This window comes from Triturus cristatus, chromosome 6 (genome assembly GCF_964204655.1).
Source record: "Triturus cristatus chromosome 6, aTriCri1.1, whole genome shotgun sequence".
Classification (NCBI taxonomy): domain Eukaryota; kingdom Metazoa; phylum Chordata; class Amphibia; order Caudata; family Salamandridae; genus Triturus; species Triturus cristatus.
The window spans coordinates 1,479,709,253-1,479,733,576 of NC_140589.1; the positions used below are offsets into that span (position 1 = coordinate 1,479,709,253).

Genomic DNA, 24,324 nt, shown 5'->3' on the forward strand with positions numbered 1-24,324 from the left:
CGTTTCGGGTGCCGTATTGCAGAGAAACAGTGAATCTCAATGGATATGTAGCCATTCAAATATGGCGGTGATGTTTACTGAAAAGCCTTTGACAGTTTTTATGTTTGTATAGTCACATGATATATAATGAGAAATTGAAGATGTCTCTATGTCGTGAACAAGGTTGTGAAACAACCGAAACGCGTTGACTAGCGCTCATCTTTAATAAATTGAAAGTAGCCATGTTTGGAGTGCCGTGCTTGCTGTGTTGCTATAACGTACAGGAACCTTTGTTTCAGATTTGGAGGAGTCGGCGGACAACACCGTGTACGGCACCACCGGCGTTCTGACAGCACGCCCGCGTCTGCCATACGGAGGTTGATATATATATATATATATATATATATATAGAGAGAGAGAGAGATATGTGTTTGTGTCAAAGGTGAAATTATGCTGCTACATGTAGTCTTTGAGGTGCTCCTTGTCAAAATTCCCAAACTAAAAATAACTACATTAAGCTGTGTAATAGTAGAGTAATATCGATACCTTTGCCCTTTAAAGGTAGCCAAGGAGTACCTATCAGTTTGACCTTTTAGCAAACAACTGCCAAAAAAGCGGTGTTCCTTAAATATATGAGATACAGGGAAAATATCACCCTTAAACTTCTCCCTTTGCCAAAAGTTGAGCTCTCAGGAAAAGCAGGACAATATTGAGGAAGGAAATAAGATTAGTCAAGCAGTAAAATAAAGTCTCCCTGTGTGTTCTATTTTCAAATTCACACACTTGTCGAACAGTGCTATTTGAGTGGGTCTTATAAGGGCTGGTAATGGAATAGTGCTCAACAAAATCAGTTAAAAACAATCAATCTTACCTTAATGGGGAAGTACTCAGAAAGTGGCTTATCAAAGCCACCTGGCATGCTGCAGTATTCTGTGGGGTAGATGAGGGTAGTGGATCGGAGGACATGATGCAGTAAGTTGCAGGCCAGGATGTAGCCTTGCTTGCAGGTGAAATGCAGAGTTCGACTCAAAATTTGAACAAGTTGTTCCTTATAGGGCAACAACTTCTCCCCATCAACTCGTGTGATCTAGTTGGCAAAGAAAGAAGCAAAAACATGAACAATTTAATGTCATTAAAATACAGAAATACAACTAAGATTTACTGGTAATAAGCAGGATGTTCAAACTACATCTATAATAAAAATATACTCCAAAAGCGGTTTGAAACAATTCGCATGATAGCCTCGTTTTCTGTGACCATACAATATGTGGCTTGTATGAATGACACCCAGCTCATTCTCTCATGGTCAGAAGACTCCTTCGCCATCAGAGCTAACTACTACAAATGTATGAGGAACGTCTCCGACTGGATGAAGAACAATTGTCTCAAGCTCAACATGGACAAGACGGAAGTCCTCATCTTTGGTAAAAACACCTCGCCATGGAACAACACCTGGTGGCCTTCTGAACTAGGCCTGTCCCCCGCCCTGACACCTCACGCCCGCAAACTCAGCATCATATTGGACAGCACGTTATCTATGCAGAAACAGGTAAACGCAGTCTCAACCGCCTGCACATGCTGAGAAAGATTTTTAGGTGGCTCCCAATCAACGCCAGAAGGACCGTCACTCAAGCCCTTGTCACCAGCAGGCTGGACTATGGAAACACCCTCTACCTAGCAATCACCACACGCCTCCTGAGGAGACTACAGGCTATATAAAGCTCAGCGGCAAGACTCAAACTCCCCAGATGTACCCACATCACTCCACACCTCAAGAAGCTACACTGGCTACCGATCCAGAAGAGATGCCAGTTTAAGATGTTGATCCACTCTTACAAAGCCCTATGCAATTAAGGACCAGCGTACATCTACAAACGAATGACCTTCCACCAACCGACCAGACACCTGTGATCCGCCTCCCTCTTCCTCATAAACACCCCCGGATCTGCTGAGCCAACAGATGAGGATGCTCCTTCTCTCACCTGGTGGCCAAAGCCCGGAACAACCTTCCCCTGCACCTTAGAATCTCCTCATCACTACGTGAATTCAAGAAAGGACTTAAGACCTGGCAGCTCGAAAGAACAGAGCACCGTGAAGCAGCAAGTAACTTCATCGCCTTCAGACCATCACAGGTGATTTGCCGCACTTTATAAATCTTGATTGATTGAATGAACAGAAAAGATTTAAAATACACAACTACTTAAAGTAGGTAGCATATATTAAGAATCACAATTTATATCCAGGATTATAGAAGAATAACAAATTTTGGCTTTTAAGTTAAGTCAACACAGGACAAAGAGGGTGTGAAACAAAATACTTTCATATGGGCAAACAAAAATAATGATCAACTCCTTCCTCCTCAAAGAAGGATACCACGACTCCTTGTGTTAACAACAAATTAAGAAATATACCTTCGGTAATGATATTTCTTGTGGATGTATCTTCCGGCACATAATGAATATCATCCAGACACCAGACTTCATCCACAAATATTTTTCCAAAGCAATACCTCTCCAACATCACCAGGCACCATTAGCCACAACGTCGTCCACCCGGGATGTAATGACATTGGAATACATAAAATGCTGACGTCAGGTCCTGATACTTTTTCAGCACTTCATTGAGGCATAGAGAGAAGTACCAATAGAGCATTTTGTTTACAACAATCACAGTCCTTGAGACGTTTGCCTTCGTGGAGATAGTACAATGCCACCCAAAGGATCTTTATTTGACAATGAATAACAAATCTTAATGCAAAAGGTAAATCAAGGCACTTGTGTACTGTTTTGCTCCAGTGAAGTCTCCGAACAGCTGATAATCCAGTCAGCCCTATTGTGTGCAGTCGATGTAATAAAACACCACACACTTCCTTGATGAAGTGAGAAAGAGGGAAGAAGAATGAGAGAAAGTTCAACTGGCCTACGTGAAAGGCCAGTACATATTTTCAGATAAATACGGGGCAATGGATCACTACGGCTGAAACATGTCGACCATTTGTCATCACACCCTAACGGTTTAAATCTATACCGTTGGTGCACTGCTATTTTAACCCTGACATTAGGCATACCTTGATTAAAATTGTTGTTTGTTGCCTAGTAGTCAGTTTTAACATTCACTCACATTGTTCTAGTTTATTATTTGCGCTGCGCTCTCACTCACACGTTAGACTCGTCATAGGTGGGTTTAGGATACCCAATATACTACATCAAAACATCCCTGAGCTCCTCCCTCACAGTGAGGGGGTTGTAGCCCTCAAAGGAACTAGGTGTTTCCTTTGGGAGGAGAGTCCCTATGATGAAGCATGTCACCTATGGTGAGTGAGGGATTACGTCCTTAAAGGGATCTGCCCTTAGATGACCCCATTAGTTTACCTCCATTGCTGTTTATATATACATTCTTAATTTAGGAGTATTTCTGTTTCACATTTACTATTGATTTGTGATTAGACCCTAGGATTTCTTGGTTTATAACATGTTTTGATAGGGGATATAATTCGTAGTGGTCTGTAAATCTGTCCCTTCAACCCTCCTCCCTTGAACTGCTTTGTTGTTTGAACACTGACAAATACCCTGTGAACTCAAACAACTCCAATTTGAGGATTTAATTACTTTGATTTGTGGAAGGGCTATACTTCCAATTCAAACTCCAGAGCACCTTTTGCACTGAAACTTACAATACAGCATTCAAAAGGTCTATGATGTAGGGAAAGTCCTTTGCAGAAAATCAGTAAAGAGTCTCTGAAACACTTGTCAGCTTGGATTTCCAAAGTTCAGTGAATTGGCTCCAGTAGATGCCGGAGTTTCTTTTGTCTTGCTGCAAATGCTTCACAAATAAATGAAGCTGCTTTTACCCTTGTTGCTGTGTCACAAACTAAACGCTGAAACCCTGTACCACAGTACTAGACAGATGAACCAACCCAGAACCTCCCAAACACGCACTCAGCAGGAAGCAGTAGGTTCAATGGGGAAACATGGTTATTTTGCCAAAACTATTAACATTCTTATGATATGGCTTTCTATACCTAGCCTACGAGTACCATGCTAACCAATGGAGGGGAAGAGAACATGCTCACATACACATATGCACTCCTGTCCTTGACATGGATGCCCACCCTCCCCTATTCGATTATTTTCTGCTGTAGATGTTGGATATAAATACTCTTTTTTCCCCTCTTCCTTGAATCAGGAAACGCTTGCCACAGCAATCTGGGCTCAATGTATCCATTTTTGCAATAATACAGTGTAAGTCATGAAAGCTGGACCACTCTAGCTTGGAAAATGCCTTGGGCACAAACTCATAGATATTTAACTTGTTTACTTTTTCATTGAAGATTACTGAAGTCACTCTTTAGCCAATTGCAATGTTCTCCTCTATTTTAACCAGTGCTTTACATCTTTGGAAATTTACATCAAATCTGATATTACCTATGTTTTTTAATTTCATTGTTCAGTGCTGAAGGAGAGTAGTCGCGTCTGATTAAAAGGAAGAGACATCATCCGCAAACAAAGCCATTTTATAGTGCACTGTGCAAGCCCGTGACAGTATTAACTTGCTGCCTTTTTTAGAACTATTGCTCCTCAGAAAAGGTGACTAATATGGGTGAAGTGCTGGCATGTCCATCTTAACAGAATCATAGCCTGAGAAGAACTGGAATTTAAGGGAGTATATATCTTCTTCAATAAAGAATGTGAGTCAGTTGACTAAGGCCCTCATCACAAGAGTGCTGGCATGTTATTTGCATGGATACTGGCGATTGCAACTTTTCTCCATGGAGAGGGGAAGCAATGCATGGACCTGGTCTTTTACCACCTGAGGACAGCCAGAAAGTGTCAGCGGGAGGGCTGGTTCAGAGTGAGATGGCATGTTTTTTTGGGGAGGGACGGGGTCATTGCAGCATCCAGCTTGTCTGGAGGGGACAACACTGTCTGCTCAACCCTTGCTACTGGGGTCAAGCAGGGTCTAGGCCGTGCTTCTGACCCCTGCAACTGCTCCTACAGTATGTAAAAGAGTCTGATGTCTACAAGCAAGGAAAGTTTGTAGTTTGCAGAGCTGATAATTCCAGGCCCATAGACACTCTGAATTACAGGTGATAGAATTCCACCTAGAGTTATCGCTCCAGGTGAAATTTCATCATCACTCATAATGAGGGCCTAATTATCTGGCTATCACAAAAATGTAAACAATGTGATGTAAATTTCATCACAAGAATAATCATCCGTAAGTACTTTTGGTACTATTCTTTCTCTTCCTTTTTGTCTAATCTTTCAAATGAACCTTTCAAGCAATGCAGAGATTCAGCTGTCACTAAGACAGGTTTTTGTACAGCCTTTCACCAGTAGCTTGTCTTCAAATAACCAATCATGAATATTTTAGCATTCGTTTAGCATGTAAGTGTGCATTAATAAGACCTCCTTTAAGTGTCTCTGCATCTTCAGGTTTGGTTGAACATACTTAAATGATAATAAGGGTGAGTGCATTTGAATTTGGAAGTTTTGGGTGCACTGGCCAGGTACAGGTTTTAAACGTCTGGAAGCAAGCTTTGGAACAATGTGCTACCATTAGGACTATTTGCTTTTTCTCCAAATGATCCACTGCATTACTAATCAAAGTATAACCTTTAATTTTTTGAGAGATTTGTGACCGGTGGAAGCGGACATCTTGGATTCATTCCCCTCCTGCTTGGGAGCTGTGTTGATATTTGCTGCTTGGTTTATAAGTTATTGGCTTCTTGTGGAGAGGGTTCTGTGATGGGAGACATTTCCAGTAGGAATGATCCCCCAATTTGAGTAGCTGGTGCTCGCAAGATTGTGTTATGTTATGTTACAAAATGTTATAAAGCGCATGGCTACCCATGACTCTAAGGGTCAGTTGGCTGAAACCTTTGCACAGCCCAGGACCACAACAGCTGATGAAGCCTGCTGGGCCAAGTTGGTAGCCCAGGCCGTTGCTTTGCCGCCACTTGCCACCGTGAAGCACCAGAGACCAAGACCAGACGTTCACATTTACACCAGCGTCCGCTGGACCTAAGTGAGTCATCAGAGTACAGCTTGGTCGCCCAGAAGACAAATTATTATCCAGGAAAGGAATTTTCAGTATCCAGGATACCAGGTGACTGGCAGCCCAGAGGCAACTTAACTTCTACCAGGACCAAGAGGACATCAAGGGACATTGTCCCCTGTGGCTAGGTCCACTTCATCAAGTTCGTTGGCCGAGAAATAGCCGCAGTAAGACCCCAGTCGATTGCATCCTCAGTATCATTGGGCATCTTCAGCATCCTGAATCCTCTCCATCAGGACCAGATTTATAGGAGCGTATAGCAAAAGGATAAAGTGCCTGAAACTTATTGAAGATTGCTTCTTCTTCGGAGGTAATTGTTTCTGAGGACTTGGTTGGTCACCCTCACTGGCTCCCTGCCAGAGTTGGTTTCATGAAGTACTTAAAAGTAACCACATTGATCCTCACCCAATTTTTTACTGTTACAGTTTCTAAGTGTTACATTTGTTTCCTTTGTGTAGGCCAGACTGCTCAAAGCCACAGATACCGAGGGTTGAGCTAATGGTGTCACAAACGAAGCCTGCTGGTCCTAAGGGGTCGGTAAGTACATTACATGGTGAGGTCACACAAACACACCATATAATACACCCTATTTCCTCACAATTCCTGAATCACAGTTTTATACACCTTTACTTTGAAAATGATCCTCCTTGTTAATTTGTGGCAAGCAAGCTGTAAGCCCTTTCCAACATCTGGCAGATGCCCCAATCTCAACACACTTACCTCTTACATGGTGAGCAGTGTAGTCAAAGACAGACCATAACAGAAAGAGTAAATTTCAGTTTATTACAGAGGTACATTAGAAATATTGGCATTTCATATCTTTATAAACGACCTATAAAGATCCCTGTTCAAAAATGGCTGATTTAGCTGGATCCACGAGCAGTGGAGAAAGTGCCACTAACAGACTAAAGCTAGATCTGCAGGGAGCATGGGTACACAGCAAGCAGAAAAAAGGATAGACTAAAGTAAACACGAAGGGCCTGATTTACATATTGGCAGACAGGGTACTCCATTGCAAAGCTAAATTTAATCGCAGGAGGACCTTAAGTAAGTTTGGCCAAGGCGAAGACTACTCTGCCTCTGCCAGGGCCAAACATCTCCAACGGTCTTGGAGTGTTAGGGCCGTCGGAGAAATGACTACATGTCCACCCACCCAATTTAGATAGGAAGACCATTAGCCGTTTTTACTGTTCCTCACTGCCAGGTAAAAACTGGCAGTGAGGAACAGTAAACGATTCTAATGCTTTCCTTGCCATGGGAGAAGCCTCCCATGGCGACGTGAGCATTGATTTTTTTTCCTTATCAAAAAGAACATCCTGGCTCTTTCCGGGGGCGTGGCTAAGATGGCGGCGGAGTGAGACGCGTTTTCCTGTCTCTCCGGTGCCGCCCGACTTCGCCTTGATTATCTGGCCCCCTGGTGCCCATCTGAGCTGGCCGTGGTGCCCCGCTGTGTGTGCGGCTCGCCCTACATCTGCGGCTGTCCTTATTTTGGTGCGGGACGGCGATCTGTGGATTCCGGGGGGCAATTCGGCCCCGGCCTTGCTGCGGCCCGGCCGCCTTGCTGGATCTGGTCGCCTGCCGTGATCGGCGGCCTGGAGAAGTGTTTGCGGCAGCGGGGGCGTCCAGTGGCGTTGCGGAGGCGGTGGCAGCGTGGACGGGGGCTCGCCTCTTGGTCGCCCCGGAATTGGTGCGGTGACGGCGGTGGGGCCCGCTCCGAGGCCGCCATTTCCATATCTGGAGGGTCCGGCCCTGCGACATCCGGCATTGAGGTCTCTCGACACGGGCCCACGTAGCTTGATACCCCGATGGACAGCGGAATCATAGCAACGACTAGGTGGTGAATGCGGCCCGGTATAGCCACGCTGCTGAGAGAGGGGATGCTCGCTTCAAGGTGGTGATTCTCGGTCCGCGCTTCGGCGGACGGAGTGCTGCGCGACTGCGGAGCGCGCGTGGTGCCTCTCTGCAGGCCCTCACAGAGTGTTGCTGTGTGGGACGGTCCGTGCCCCCCCTTTGTGTGGCCGCATAGGGGCGTGGGCTGCGAGCCTGGGCTCCCCCCCCCGCATGGACTTTCACTGGGCCTGGTGGTGACTTCGGGCCTGGGAGGCCTGCGTTGTCGGCTGCCGGGGGCCTGCAATCGGCCCGTGAGTCGGTGGGCGGCGCCTGCCTGCTGGCAGTGAGGTCTGAGGGACCGTCGACGGAGTCTCCTGGGGCCTGCAGTGCGAGGGTATCCCATTCTCAGCACGAGGTCCTTGCGCTCTGGCCTGCAGCTGCGGAGGCGTAGCTGTTCTCATGGAGGTGGTGCTCGGGCCGCATGTCGACGGTCGGTGTTGTGGTGGGGGCCCCGCTGTGTGCTGCGGAGCGGGTTTTGGAGGTAGCATAGCGCTGTCCCCCTCCCTTCCCTCCCTCCTGGTTTACAGGCTCTGCTGGACTGGTGACTCCTTGGGCGCTTCACTTGACTGCCATGTCGTCCGCAAGCATAGGCGAGATAAGACCCTAAAGGACGCCTTACAGAAAAGCGGGCCCATCCTCATCCCAATCGGGCCCACACTCGCCGCAGTCTGAGGATAGTGATCAGCCAGCCACTAAGGCTTTTATGCTTGACTTTTTCTCAGCCATTAAGGAAGATATTCTGGAGCTTCGCTCCCAGCTCTCCTCTGATCTCCGTGAGGTGCAGCGCGACGTGGATGCCCTTGGAGAGCGCGTCGCTACTGTGGAGGAGCACGATTTGGGGCGGGAGGACGATTTGCATCAGCTCCAGCAGGATGTCATTCGCCTCACAGAGCAAAATCTTGATCTGCAAGCCCACGTCGAGGACCTGGAAAACCGTTCTCGACGAAATAATATCAGAATCCGGGCTATGCCATGGAAAGGGGAAGGGGATGACCTCTGCGAATATGTTCTCCAGCTTTTTCGACAGATCTTGGGGGAGGGTGAAGAGCGGGAAATACAGATGGATCGCGTGCACCGTGTTGGCTTGCCGAGGGGTGCTAAAGCTCCCCCGCCGGACATTCTGGTGTGCGTGCACGATTTCCAGCTTAAGGAGCGAATCCTTCGGAAGGCCCGCGATCTCAACCCAGTGCAATTTCGGGGTCACCAGCCAACACTCTTTCAGGACTTAGCTGCCTCCACCCTGGTTAATCGTAGGGAGTTCAAGCCCATCACTGGTCACCTCCGTGAGAAAGGCATCCCTTATTCGTGGGGCCACCCGTATCGTCTTATCTTCAAATACCAGGGAAACTCTTGCAGATCCGTTCTTTGGATGCCGCTTACGAGGTCTTGGGGTGGGACCGGTCCTCGTCTCTGTCTGGGATGGCTAGCACTCCCCCGCGGCGGTGCAGGCGCTCAGATGGCTGGCAGCGGGTTGGGAAATCCCCTCAGTCGTCGAGGCCCGACGTGTCCACTAGTCTCATGGAGAGGGAGGCGGCTGTCACATCGGTGGCACAGGTGACAGACAACAACGGCGTTCCATGAGTTATGCGTGGCTGGCATCAGGTGGGCTCTTTCTCGGCACCGGAGGAGAGAGGACCTTGATTGAGTGTTCTTACCATCGACTGCCCCCTTGAGTGTTGGATGTATATCGCCTCTAGTGAGCGGTGCAATTTTCCATGGTGCCATGTTCCCCTCATCGTTTGATCTTTGTGACAGACTGCTGTCCCTTTACGGGGCTCCTGTGTCCCGTTTTTTTTATCTGTATTTTCTGTGTTTGTTGTGTCTTATGGGTTGGGGGGGGGGGGGGACGGGGGGGTTGTTTGGGGGACAGGGTTGCTTTGGGGATGTTTTGGGGCTCCGCATCAGTTCTCCCTTGGGTGTGGGAGATGTATGGCCTGGGTCACTGCCCTCTTGCCCGCCGTATCGCTCTGGTGTTCTGCGGCTAGGTCACGGCTCTTCCTTCCCTTCCTTTTATGGGTAGGAGCCTAAAGGTGGTAAGCCTGAATGTTAGGGGCTTGAATAGTCCTGTTAAGCGCTCTGCTATCCTGTCCCTCCTGGAAAGCGCGGGGGCAATGTCTGCTGCAGGAGACTCATCTCCTTTCTAAGGACACTAAGCGGTTGAGAGACAAACGCTTCCCTTTACAGTTGTGGTCTTCAGGCTCGGCTAAAAAGCATGGGGTTGCAATTCTTTTTAGCGCGCGCGCTCAGTGTAAAGTTCTCTCCCAGGTCGTCGATATTAAGGGGAGATTCCTTGCGGTCCGTGTGCAATGGGGGGATACGCACTTCACTATAGGGTCGTTGTATGCCCCGAAGGAGCATTAGGAACCCTTCATGAGGACGGCTTTCTCTGAGATTCTGGCTTCCCCAGACGCGCTGATTTTGGTGGGTGGGGATCTGAACGTGGTGATGGATCCGTGTATGGATAGGTCTGAGCAGCGGACCCATCATACGGGCGCGCTCTCGCAGGGGGGGAAGCAATGGATGAGTGAAGGCGGTTTGCATGATGTCTGGCGCGTACAACACCCCACTGAGCGAGATTACACTTACTATTCACCAGCGCATAAAACGTATGCCCGCCTCGACCACTTCTTCGCCTCCACCTCACTCCTGCCCTGCTTATCTGATGCGATTATCACCCCCCGCTCGCTCTCCGACCATGCCCTCATTTCGGTGCAGCTCACCTCTCATGGTACGAGACCCCCACCTCCCGGTTGGCGTCTGCGCGATTCTTTGCTACACTCGTAATTGGTAGTTACTCGCATACGGGACACGATCATCGCTTACCTGGCAGATAATGACCAAGGGAGTATGTCTTTAGCAGCTGTCTGGGAGGCCCTAAAGTTGGTAGTGCGGGGAGAATTCATCGTGCTGACTGCCGCGTTCACGCGTTTGCATAAGGCTAAACGAGCGGAGCTTGAGAAGGATGTGGGAGCTTTAGAGTCTGTCCACAAAAGAACAGGTGCACCTAGGGTGTGGAGGGAGCTTGAAACGAAGCGGTGCATGCTGAAGCACCTGTATGGGGATAAAGGGGGGAAGCTGCTAACCCATAGGTTGCGAGCACGCGCACAGCGGACAGCGATTCAGTCCATTAGGGACTCCCAAGCGGTCGAGCATACCAGCAACGCCCTTATTGTGGATTCTTTGCGCCATTTCCATCAGCGCTTGTATAGAAGGGAGGTGTCGGGACCAGAGGGGAGGGAGGACTATCTTGCATCCTGCCGCATTACGCCGTTGTTTGCATCCTCGGCCGACGCGTTGGGAGTCCGCTATTCGCATTGAGGAAGTCATATCTGCGATAGCCTGTCTCAAGATAGCCAAATCGCCTGGGCCGGATGGTTTTTCCGCGCTGTTTTTTTAAAACCTTTTGCGTTGAGCTGGTTCCGCTTTTAACACGTCTTTTCAACTCTTTCCTGGATACTGGGGAAGTAACACCCTCCATGTCGGAGGCCGCTATTACGGTCATCCTTAAGCCCGGGAAGGATCCGAGGGATTGTGGCTCGTATCGGCCAATTTCCCTCTTAAATATAAGAGGGAAATAAAAGTTGTTCGCGAGTATCCTGGCGGCGCGTCTTAGCCCCCTGATGGATGGTATCATAGACCCCCGACCAATCAGGCTTTATTCCTACATGGCAGGGTGGGGATAACACCAAGCGCATTCTTCATCTCACAGACCTGGTTCATCAATCTCGGGCTCAGGCTTGTCTTCTTTCCATCGACGACGAGAAAGCCTTTGATCGAGTGGATTGGGGCTACCTGTTTGCTGTTTTGCGGGCCTTTGGGCTTGGTGAGAATTTTGTGCGCTGGGTGCAGTGTCTTTACGCAGCCCCTAAGGCATCGGTGAGAGTGAATGGGTGTAAGTCTTCCCTCTTCCCCATCTGCAGGGGCACGAGTGCCCCTTGTCCCCGCTACTTTTCGCGCTCTATATGGAGCCTTTTGCCCAGCGCATACGCTCGAACCCAGATATAGAGGGAATCAAGTTTGGCGCCGACATACACAAAATTAGTCTGTATGCGGACAATGTTATTCTTTCACTTACCCATCCTCACACCACCCTGCGGTATTTGGCAAGGGAGCTTCATGATTTTGGAACAGTGGCAGGGTTTAAAGTGAATTTCTCGAAATCACAGATTCTTAATCTCTCTATCCCTGAAGAAGAGGTTTGCGACCTGCAGCGTGACTTTGACTTCCAGTGGGTGCATTCCGACATTCCTTATCTGGGTATCCGGTTGACCTCTTCCATTGCGAAAACTGTCGCCCTCAACTACAACCTGTTGGTGGATCACACTTCCAAGTCGCTATCCGACTGGTCTTGCCTTAATCTGGCCTGGTATGGGAGACTCGCGGCGATAAAAATGACTGTGCTCCGACGTGTCCTTTATTTGTTTCAGATTCTCCCTGCGCAGCCTCCACCGGGTACTCTCCGGAAAATGCAGGGGCTTCTTAATAAGTTTCTGTGGAATAATAAGAGACCGAGGCTCGCGTTATACCTTGTTACCTCGCCGAAGGCTGCGGGGGGCTGGGCTTTCCGCTCTTGGGTGCCTATTACCAAGCATCTTGTCTGCGCTATGTCACGGAGTGGAATAGACCGCTGTCCAGCAAACACTGGAACTTTATGGATCAGACGGTCGATGGGTGTAATATATGGCATGAACTCTGGCTTCCACGGAAGCATAGGGCATGGGGCCTCTATTCGTCACGGGTGACTTCACCGACTCGCAAAGCGTGGGAACAGTTAGCTGGCCATAAGGGTTGGAAAACGTTTCCATCCCCTATGACACCTATAGTGGACAACCCTGACTTTCCGCCGGGCTGCGCGTCTCCTGTCTTTCAGCGATAGAGGGAGGAGGGGTGCAAGAGGGTGGGCTCCCTCTTTGACTTAGATGGCATGATCCCCTTCGCCCAACTGCGCAAAGACTATTTTGACTTACCGAAGTCTGACACTTTTCATCTTTTCATTACTCGCAATTGGCGCACTGGGTGACCTAACCTTCTAATTTCGCTTTGATGTCGCGTCCCCTGACCACTTTTGAGTGCTGGTTGGTTTGTAAAAAAGATGACCGGAAACTCATATCGGAATTATAATGGCGCGTCCTAAGCAGCAGCGGTCGAAGGCGCAGGTTAGGTGGGAGACTGAGTTGGGGCACACTCTGACGCGCAAGGAATGGGAGCATATTTTCTACCGAGCCCATCATACAGCTTCTGACACGGCAGGCGCGGAATCTGCTTATAAGGTGGTGGCATATTGGTACTATACTTCAGCGCGTACTCAGTCTTGGGACAACACTAAGTCAGGCCTCTGCTGGCGGGGGTGTAGTCATCCTGGCACCCTAGTCCATTTGCTGTGGCACTACCCGAAGCTGGTGCGGGATTGGGCGGCGATTCTTGATGACCTTGATGGGGCGTTCCAGATCACGTTCCCCCGGGATCCTGCGCACATGCTGTTGGGTCTTCCTCATCCAAGGTCCTTTCCCTTGCGCTCGTTACGGGGCAGACAACTCGCATTAGCGCTGCTTGCGGCGCCGCAGTTTCTTCTGGCGCAGTGGGGCTCTCCGATTGCGCCGGACCCGAGGGATTGGATACGGAGGCTCTGGCACCTTCTCGCGATGGAGCGCCTGTCGCTCAGCGTTGATGGGAAGGGGTCAGAATATGCAAAGCTCTGGAGTCCTTTCTTGCAGCTCCTGTCAAAGGAATTGAGGGAAGTCACGTGCCCAAAATACTTACAAATTCTTCAGCTCATCCCTTTGGAACCGGCAGGGGCCGCTGGGGCAGTTTGAATTATCCTGGGCTATGACCGCTGACCTCGGGGGAGACTAGGCTTGGAGATTCGAGACTGAGGCGGAGAGGGTGGGGATTTTGGGGGGGTTGAGGGTTGGGGGTTTGTCTATTTGTCTTGTTTTTCAATTTTTATAAAAGTGGTACATGAGCAGTTGCCCTTCAGGTCTGTTCTACACTAAATCGTTCTCTTGCGGGATCGCCTTCCGGGCTGTAGACCTGTGCGCTGTGTACTGACCATCCTGTTACGCTCTGCCGGACGATGGTTGTAGGCAGTTGAGCTGTGTAATTTGAATGAGTATCATGTAATAAAAATGATTGATTCTAAAAAGAACATCCTCTGTTCAGATTTTCTTTTTGAAAAGAAAAAAATAATACTGTTTGCAACAGGACAGCGTCCTTCCGACGCAGCTCTGTAGCAAACAGTAAAATGCATTGAAAGGAATGGCTGTGAGGGCGCTTCCTGCTAAGGCCTTTATAAATGAATGCTAGCCAGTCATTTATAAATCTGAAGGGAGAAATATTCTCGGCCTGGCGGACTTAAGTCCTCTACCAGGACAATGGAGAATTCTCCATCCGCCAGAATATAAATCAGGCTAAAGGTCTAGTAGAGGGTGAGATAACCCTCAATGGCTGGGGACTCTCAGCCTGATTTATCATTTGACAGACGATACGCTGTTCGTCAGGGTTGTTAAGGACTTTACCTTCACCATTCTGATGGACTTTCATCCATCAAATTTAGAGAAAGCTGTCGGCACAGTGGTCATCTCTGTACATTAGAATAAACTGCAATTGATCAGGAATCTTGTTTCTTCTCTCTCTTTTATCTCAGTGATTATTTTATGTGTTCAAAAAAGATAATCAACTGAAAAAATATGTTAGGCCACGATGCCTGAGTTCTCTTAGCACTACTATAAAGGTTTGAAAATTCACTGAAGAATCGTTAAAAAAAGGCAAGCCAACATATGACAAGCCTGGATTTTGTATACATTTGCATCACATCCAACTGGAGCCTAAATTGGTCCAATACTCACTTAGAGATATAAATAATTAAAATGCAACGGTTTACATTTTAAACAGGGACTCCGGCATGACCGTAAACTCAGACTCTGCCCTTGTTTCACCTATGGTTTTGCTATTGCAAACTTCAATCATACAAAGGTTGTGACCTCTATCAAGGCAGCATCTATCATGCTCAGATGTTCACCCTCTATGTGCCCCCTAATTAGATAAGCCCCACACCTCGAGGAATTCACCAAGAATTGAAAAACAAAGACAAAGCCTCAGTTCACTGCCCTTACAATGACACAATGAAAGAAAAAACTGAGTCTTTCATCTTGGATTGCTCACTGTACAGTAACACAAGATGATCCTGATTACTGCCACTGTTTATTGGCTAAATCATAAATAGTGTGAATGACACAGACAATTTCTGAATTTGTGGCCTCCCAGGCCGCAACGTTTGCTATTGTCAAAAAGTCATGCTCCGCTTGGGTAACCAGCCTCAGACAGATGACTTTTATGGAACTAATAACAAAGAGGTCTGCAATTGAGCCCTCCCATAGTTTACAATATTCGACTTTACCAGTACAATTATGGGTTTGTAAGCAGAGGGCACTGATATATATATATATATATATCCACACCAAGTGCTCACCTTGAGAATCAAGCAAGCGGGACACAGCTCCGGGCACAAACAAAGAATTTAATTTAGAGACTTCAAAGCGCAGTCCTTGCATAACGTGAAATATTCAGGCAGACGCCATCAGTGATGTCATTTGAGATGTCATCAGTGATGTCATGAGTGATGTCACTGACCATGTCATGAGTGATGTAATATGTGACGTCATCAGCAGTGCATTGCGGGCGCGCGAGTTATAGTTAGCTGAACTAACTATAACGGGGGAATTTCAATGGTTTTGTATAAGTGAAAAGTCCAGCTAACTATAACACCCCTGAAACCTATGGTTTTTTCAGTGAATTTCTGAGGTTTTTTAAATGCTAATTCCTAACTATAACGTGCCTGAAACCTATGGTTTTTTCTGTGAATTTCAAAGGTTTTTTAAATGCTAATTTCTAACTATGCCTACAGAGATAGGACATGTGAAGAAAGAAGAAAAAATGCACAGAAAGAAAAAAAAAAGAAGTGCAGAAAGAAGCAACAGAAGTCCTCAAAGACGAAGAAAAGTGCAGGAAGAAGGATAACGTGCAGAAAGAACAAAAAGAAGAGCAGAAAGAATCCTTGTTGCAAAATCATCCTGTACCCTCAACTTTTTCAGACGGATACTGGTGGTAACTGAGTCTGACTAACCAGTCCTAGAGCCAGTGCTATGTTAAAAGACACTTAGAATACAGTGAAAACACCTACATACACTAGGGAACATTATGCAATGGGGTCCCCCTGTGATTAGCATGCCCTCCTCTGTAAGCCCCTAGTATATAATAGGGCAGGGGGATTAAAACTACCTCTTAAAACAGGCCACAGGGCGTTTTTGCACACGTTAACTCAGGCCCCGTCCCCTCCCTTCACCACTTTGTAAACACGTCCTGTGTCTGTTTTTAGTTGGGAGATTAAGTTCATTTGAATCCTGAGGGTCCCTAGGGTCCAACTAGCCCACTAGGTACCTCCAGTAAGTGCCACAGAGCTGCGTTGCAGAGAGGTGTAAAAAGTGACACAGCCTGGACCACCTCTCTGCAATGCAGCTCAGTGGCGCTTACTGGAAGCACTTGGTGGGCTAGTTAGCCCCCAGGGGCCCTCAGTATTGAAGGGAAATTATATCCCCAATTTAAAACGTGCCATAGTGCGTGTTTGCACACGTCACCTCAGGCCCCGTCCCCTCCCTTCACCACTGTGTAAACGCGCCCTGTGGCTGTTCTAAGTTGAGAGATTAAGTCCCCTTGAATCCTAAGGGTCCCTAGGGTCAAACTAGACTACTAGGTACCTCCAGTAAGCGCCACAGAGCTGCGTTGCAGAGAGGTGTGAAAAGGGGCTTGGCCTCAGAACACCTGTCTGCAGCGCAGCTCCCTGGCGCATACTGGAGATGCCTGTTGGGCTAGTTGGCCCTCAGGGACCCTCAGTATAGAAGAGGAATTAATTCCCCAACTTACAACTCGCCAGGGGGCGCGATTGCAGAGTGCTGCAAGGAGGGGGCGTGGCCTCCGGCAAGATGCCAGTCTTTTATTTATTTTAATTTTTTAAGAAGGGGGGGCTGTGTGGTTCCCCTTCTTATTCTAATTTATTGGCCCCGATGACCCCATCCCCCAGGGCCTGTCTCCTAATTATATTTTTTTGACCCCAATCCCCAGGGCCAGCCACTGTTTTTTATTATTTTTTTAAAATATATATTTATAGACACACCTAGGACATGCTGGACAAACCGTACGTACCTATCACCATGACGATTTGAGTGATATTCATTAAAAGGCGACTATGCATACAATGAATCCACGTGGAATGTATTTACTCCACTAGTGAAGCTCTGACATGTCTGATGCCCTACCGTGCCTAATCCCGGTAGACACCCTTGTCATTTATTTATACAAACATGGGTAGCTATTGACGGGCACATTTAATACACATGCACACCAAGCCATTCAAAGGGGATTCGACAAAAATTCGACCAAAACTATGTAAGAAACCCCCCTCACGGTTAATAAAACACACATCCACTGCCGGATGTGTAATACTTTTTATTTTACTCTCTGGAAAGGGGACGAACATCAATTGAGAGTCACAGCACGCTCCTGGCAGAGCCCAATGCTGTGTTACACCCACCATTGCCTGCCGAGTGCCACACACCTCTGTGTTGTATTCCACCAGCTAGTGCATATGCTATGACACTCTCTAGCCCATGTGCACTGTAACACCACCCCGTGAATATGTCATACCACACTTGTCTTCGCACGGGTTATATTGTCCCATCTAACGTGCCTTCCACGATGCCTATGTTATAACGCACAGTGCTATGCCATACATATTATAATCTGGGATCCATATCTTTGTCACAGTGCATATGCAACGTTACACTCCCCAGCACATATTTTATATTACAACTTTAGAGACTAGTTAGGTTACACAACACTGCCCTGTGCATATTACACTCCAAGGTGCACATCGCATAGCACGCGCTAGTGCCTGTGCTATCTCGCGCTCTCCAATGAATCTGTCATTGCGCACAATGTATTGCATATTATATTTCACGCCCGGTTCATCTTATATCACACTTTTTGGTGCATAGTTTATACCATACACAATATCTAGTTTTCATTTTCAATCGTGCTCTCAGGACTATGTTCTATATAACACTGTGTTCACCTACCCTTTTCACGGGCATTACATTTTGCGATAGGGGGTGGAGGGTCAGGGGGTGTTTCTGCCAAGTGAGCCCGGAGTCACAGTCACAAACGTCCTCTTCTTCCTGAATAAAAGTGAGATTATGCTGCATACTTGTTCATATTTTAAGTAGTTCGCACAGACACACGTTTTAAAAACAATAAAGTTCCTAATACCCGCCTTCTCTGAACAGTTAGCTTGCTGCCCCACCCCCCTCCTCCCTATCCTCTGTTGTGTGAATCCATGGACTAGCCTCCTCCCTCCTGCTATGCATGGTCTGATGTGCTGCCACTGCCCTCAATTTAGTATGATGTACCAGTCCCCTCCTCCTGCCCTCCATTGCCCAATTCTATGCCCCATCATTGACCTCCTGCTTAAACTCTGTGCTTGGCTTGCTGCCCCTATTCTCCTTCCCCCTGCCCTCCGATGTCTTTGTGCATGCCCCTGCTCCATCCTTTTTGCCCACCATGTTCCATGGACCTGCCACTCCTATCTACTCTGAGTGCTCTGTTGAGCTGCCACTCCCCTCCCACCTGCCTAGCATTGTCAGATGACTGTAACCTGTCCCTGCCACCTCCACCCTGCCTGTCCACATGCCATGCCCCTATCCTCTTCCTCCTGTCCTACATGGTCCATTGTACTGCCACACCCTTCTGCCCTCCCTGGTCTGTGGTGCTGCAACTGCTCCTCCTGCCTGCCCCGTGCGGTCTGTTGTGAGGCCCCTTCCCCTGAACTTTCTTGTCTGTGCACAGGTCCTGACCCTCCCTTCTGTCCTCCATCGTCCTTTGTGCATGCCCCTGCACCCTCCTTCTTGCCCATCATAGCCATTGTGCTGCCACTAACCCTCCCACTTGCCATGCATGGTCTTCTGTGCTGCCATGGCCCCTCCTTCCCTGTGTGGTCAGTTAGCTGCCCCCGACCCCCTCCCACCTTCCCTCCATGGTCTGTGTGTATGCCATCACAGTCTCACTGTTGCTCTTCATGGTGTGTCTGGCTTCTAGTGCCCATCCTGCCTGACCTCCATGGCCATCTTGCTGCTTCTGCCCTGCCCCCTGCCCCCAGCCCTCTGTTTACATGTGCAGACCCCTACTCCCTCCCTCCTGGCTTGTCTGTTCCATTGTAATGCCCCTGATCCGTCCCTCCTGCCCTTTATGGTCTGTTATGCTGCAGCTTTCTCTCCTGTCTGTCCATTATGGTCAGCTAGCTACCATTGCCTCTTGCCCCTCTGTTCTCTGTTGTCCATGTGCATGGTCCTGTCCCCTCCCTCTTGCTTTCTATGGATTGTTGTGCTGCACTCCTGTCCCGCATGCCCTGTGTGGTGTATTGTGCTGCTGCAAACCCTGATGCCTGCCCTGCAGGGTCAGTTTGGTGCACCTCTCCATGTCCCTCCTGTCCTCTGTTATCCAAGTCCATGTCCCTACCCCATTTCCTTCCATGATCCAATGTACCATACTTGCGAACATTTTGAACTTGGTAAGAGGGAGCTTTTGAAAAAAAACTGGGGTATTGATGTTCCCCTTTGAGTTACATTGAAAAAGAGGAGATTGTAGACAGGAGACAGATCAAATAAAGCCCATTTGAGCTTAAAAACATTGGACGTTTCCTGGCTGAATCGGGTCTGTTGGCATGTATGGTTGTACTACCATTGCCTCTTTCTTCTGCCCACAATGGTCTATTACATTGCCACAGCCTCTCTTGCAAGTCCTGTATTGTTGGTTTGTTGCCCCTGCCCCCCTTTCCACTGCCCTCCATAGTCTGTTGTGCTGCCACGACCCTCCCTGCCTGCTCAGTGTGGTTAAATTGTTGCCTTTGCACCCTCCTACCTGCCTTCAATTTTCAGAGTCCGTGCCCCTGGCCTCTGCCTCTCAACAGTATCCTAATGAACAACTAGATTGCTAACATTCTATATTTATTACAAAAGTGTGGAACGCCTGACGTCATCTTGATGTAATCAAAACTGTAATACCTAGAGCATTTCCTTTAGAAATTACATATATGAGAGGGTCTTATTGGCATCAAAATTATGGTTAGTGCTCTAAAAGACTAAAATAAGGACATATTTTCTGAGTTTTCAAATAGCGACAAAGCACTTTTAAATTATTTGTTATCTTTATGTTTTTTTATCCAGTTGACCACTTGATTAAATGTTGCACTTAGGGGAGAGGATGTGGTGTTACTTCCAGAACTGCAGACTTTGCAACTGGGGAACCAGGTTGGAGTTTCTGCTTCAGCTCGACATTCTGTGATTCTGGTCAAATCACGTAGTCTCCCCATGTCTACAACCAAAATGAATTTGTTCTTGTGTGATGTAACCAATGCTCATGTAAAGCACTCCAATACCTGACAAGTCTGCACTATATAACACTGCAAAAGCACAAAATAATAAGTGTTTTGCACACTTCTGTTATTGGGCTATATTTGGGCTACATCTGGGTGATTTTGGGCTACATTTGGGCTCTTTTGTCTCTGGTGGCCATCTTGGGAGATTTATTTGTTATGAAGTGTCCTAATTTCCTCATTTACTGCAGTCTCCTCAGTAGGAAAAGCTTTCAGTTTTTTACTTTGATTCCATCAAGAAGGCATTCAGATGTATCACACATTTTCTATAAATTCAGAATGTTAGCACTCTTTTTGCTCATTAGATCACTGTAGTAAAGCTCCTGCTCACCTGGGAAAACTGCTGCTGGTATTGAAAGTGCATGTTTTCAGTCTGCATGTCAGAATTTTTTAATGAAATAAAAGAGAATTTCAGAAGTCAAAATGTGCCCTAGTTTTTCTTTCTGCAGCACTAATCATACTTGTTATGGAAAAATGAACCCCCTCATTTTGTTCCTTTTTAAATTAAATGTTTAAGAGTTACCACTTGAAGCAAGATGGCTTCAGGTGTGCCATACGTTTATCATAAGTAGGACTGTTAGCGCTCTAGTTGTTCTTTGGAACACTCTGGGAAGCTGCAGTAGAACACAAAGGAATCAACTGACAGTCTCTGCCCTTGTTGGATGTACATGTTTTACTGAGAATGTCAAGACTTCATTCTCACATGACTGAGAAAGATAATGTGAATTTACAGAAAATAAGCTCTCAGTTTAGCTTATAGATCACCTTCCAAACCTCTGTGGGAAAAGCATGAGAAAATATTTTTCTCTCAATCATGATATCCCAGCAGAAGGCTTTTTCACATGGTGAAATCACCTTAGAACATACCACAATTCCTAAAATGAGTATGGTACCATCAACAAATGATTTATAATGTAACTAAAGTCTTAAAACCTTCTATTAACTGCAATGCTTTTTAATGAGGTGCTATCATGTATATTGGTCCCAAGATGGCTGCCAACACTTCTTGGATGAAGTGCTGACAGCCAATCAGATCTCAGGATGAGATGTGTGGTTAGGCTCCGCCCACATATATATATGATTTTACTTTTGATTTTCTCAGGAACTACTGAACAGATTGACACCAGACCTGCAAAAGGCACTTCCCTGAGCTGAGGACTACCTCTCTGCCAAATTTCAAGTAATTCTGTTCAGCCGTTCGGGCTGTACCTTGGACTAAAGGTCCCTATGGAAAATTGCATGGGGAAAACGCGTTTTGGGACCCCCCTTTTTTCTCAGCCCCCGCTTGACGAATCTCCCCGAGACTTTCAGGGTATGAGCGGAGCGGAGCGCCCCACCTATTTTGAAAATTTCGCGAGGATTCGTCAACCGGCGCCAAAGTTATTCCAAATAGAATGTTGCGGATTTCCTATGGAAACACGATCCTAACTATAACTATCTACTGGCGACCGCCAGTAGATTATATATATATATATATATATATATATATATATAAAAGATGGGGTATCTTTTGTAGTGTGAATTGTTACTTCTGCTCTTTTTCACATGGGAAGAGATAATGTAACACCAGATTTTGTTTTCAATCTCCCTCACAAAGAACCCTGAAGTCACTAGACTCAGGTTCCAGGAAGAAATGAAGGACGTCGCAGCCTGGATGAGCATAAGCTGCCTAAAGCTCAACTCAAAAAAGACAGCGGTCCTCGTCCTTGGACCCTCCCCCTCCGCTTGGGGCAATACCTGGTGGCCCTCTGCCCTCGGACACCCACCCACCCCGACGGATCACGCCCAGAACCTCGGCATTATCCTAGACTCCTCCCTCACTATGACCCGCCAGATCAATGCCGTCGCCTCCACCTGCTTCAACTACCTCCGTAAGACATTCAAATGGATCCCCCCCGAAGCCAGGAGAACCGTCACCCACACACACATAACCAGCAGACTGGACTCCGGTAACGCCCTCTACGCCAAAATCAACAAGTCCCTCCTTCACAAACTCCAGACCATCCAGAGCACCGCAGCCCGGCTCATCCTCGGAACTCCAAGGCACGAGCACATGACCCAAAACCTGCGAGACCTCCACTGCCTCCCCGTCGAGAAGAGAGTAACCTTCATGCTACTCACCCACGCCTACAAATCCCTCCACAACATCGGACCCAAATACCTCAACGCTCCCAAAAGAAACCTCCGCTCCGTCAACCTCGCCCTAGCAGAAACACCACGCATCCGCAGAACCAGAGCAGGGGGGAGAGCCTTCTCCCACGTCGCGGCTAAGGCCTGGAAAGAGCTCCCAGTCAACATCAGACACTCCCCGACCCTGCACACCTTCAGGAAGAGCCTTAAGACATGGCTCTTCGGCTGATCTGGAGCTGCACCCCCACCTCCCCTCCAGCGCCTTGAGACCCTCACTGGTGAGTAGCGCGCTTTAAAAAAAAAAAACCTGATTGAGTGAATCGATGGTTATGGTGCTCTTTGTATATACAATTACAATTTCAACGACTGAAATTTGAGAGTCCATGAGCTTTAGAGGAGACTGGAAGCCAGAAAATGTCAATTTTTTTTTACTGGTTGCATTTTAATGTCATACCCATTCCTTCCCTTTTTAAAAACAATTAGTAAGTGGTACATTTAAAAAAAAGGTTGAATAGTTGTTTGTGTGCTCGGGGCAAGTGGGTATTGGATACTTAAAATACATTACATATTCTCTGTTCTGTATAATTGTCTTACCGTTTTTATGGATATTTTTTATCCAGACATCATCATGATGGCATTTTAAACCAGTCCTTTAATTTTGTACTATGAATTGAATACTTCCGAGTCATGTATGAGTACCAGAAACTCTGACTAGAAGCAAATGTTTAAGAAAAAGTTATTTCTTTAGTGTGAAAATCTACAATTCAGTTACCTCTGAGACAAGCTGAAGATTCCAAAGTAATTCCTTATCTAATTCTTCTTCCTGTAACACATCTTCATCTATCAAGGAAGAGAAAACAGACTTCATTCAGTAATACTTTTTAACAGAAGGTTCAAAATCCAAGCACACTATATATTTCAAGCTTTTACACCACATTTCGTCAAAACATTGATGAGACAAAGCAATACACCTAAAAAAAAAAGCAGGATTGGCTGTAACACCTACATTCAATTTTAAAAAACATTTAAACACTCATTTAAAAAAAATACTGTTTACTACTGCTTAAAGGTAAGAAAAAATACAATTGCAAAATCAGTTTCCACAACAAACCTAATAAACGAAGTACTGATTTTGAGTGAACCAGGACTACACTAATTTTAAATTTTTACAATAAGGCTTATGCACAAGTCATTAGAATAAATAGATATAACATTCTTTGCCACTACATAAAAAGAAGAAAAGAAAAGGGGCGTCTTTTAATGTGACTATCAATGTGAAATCAATAAGAATTGTTGAATAACAACTGATGAATACAATACGCCAGGCAAGTAGTTCAGGTCAGTCGTATTTGTCTAAGAACATACTACAAGCCTTCTGGAAAAACATCATCGCAATTCTTGATTGACAAAGTTCACTGTTCTATTGTTACTAGCATTACTATAACATGAATACAATTTACAATCTTAAAAGAGTCTAAAAAGAGTTCATTCTACAGAACAGGAAGGTGGGAGGGTGGTGAGGAATAGAATATCCACCAGAAAGAGCGTAGTAAAGGAAGTAACTGGAAATATATAAATTGCAGATTCCTCAACTTGTTAATAGAAAACAAAGCAGTACCCCCGCTCGCGGCCCCACACTCTCAAGCAGTGGGTCTGTGAAATGACTCAAATCAAAAAGCACCGTAGGACCAAACGGACAAAATGCGCACCCTAATTGGTATGACTGTCAAGGCAATAGTGCTTTGTGACCATATGCACTGATACCCATGTACCAGTCTGACAGATAT

General features: G+C 46.7%; 1 protein-coding gene across 2 annotated transcripts in view; it reads right to left on the reverse strand.

The window, feature by feature from the left end:
* Nucleotides 1-24,324, reverse strand: part of PSME4 (proteasome activator subunit 4) — a 1,714,764-nt gene that overhangs the window by 1,307,235 nt on the left and 383,205 nt on the right. For both annotated transcript variants that reach the window (XM_085612595.1, XM_085612594.1), the window contains 2 exons: nt 23,310-23,377; nt 851-1,066 (listed from right to left, as the gene is read on the reverse strand). In XM_085612595.1, the coding sequence (XP_085468721.1) occupies nt 851-1,066; nt 23,310-23,377 (284 nt within the window). The remainder of the gene's footprint in view (nt 1-850; nt 1,067-23,309; nt 23,378-24,324) is intronic.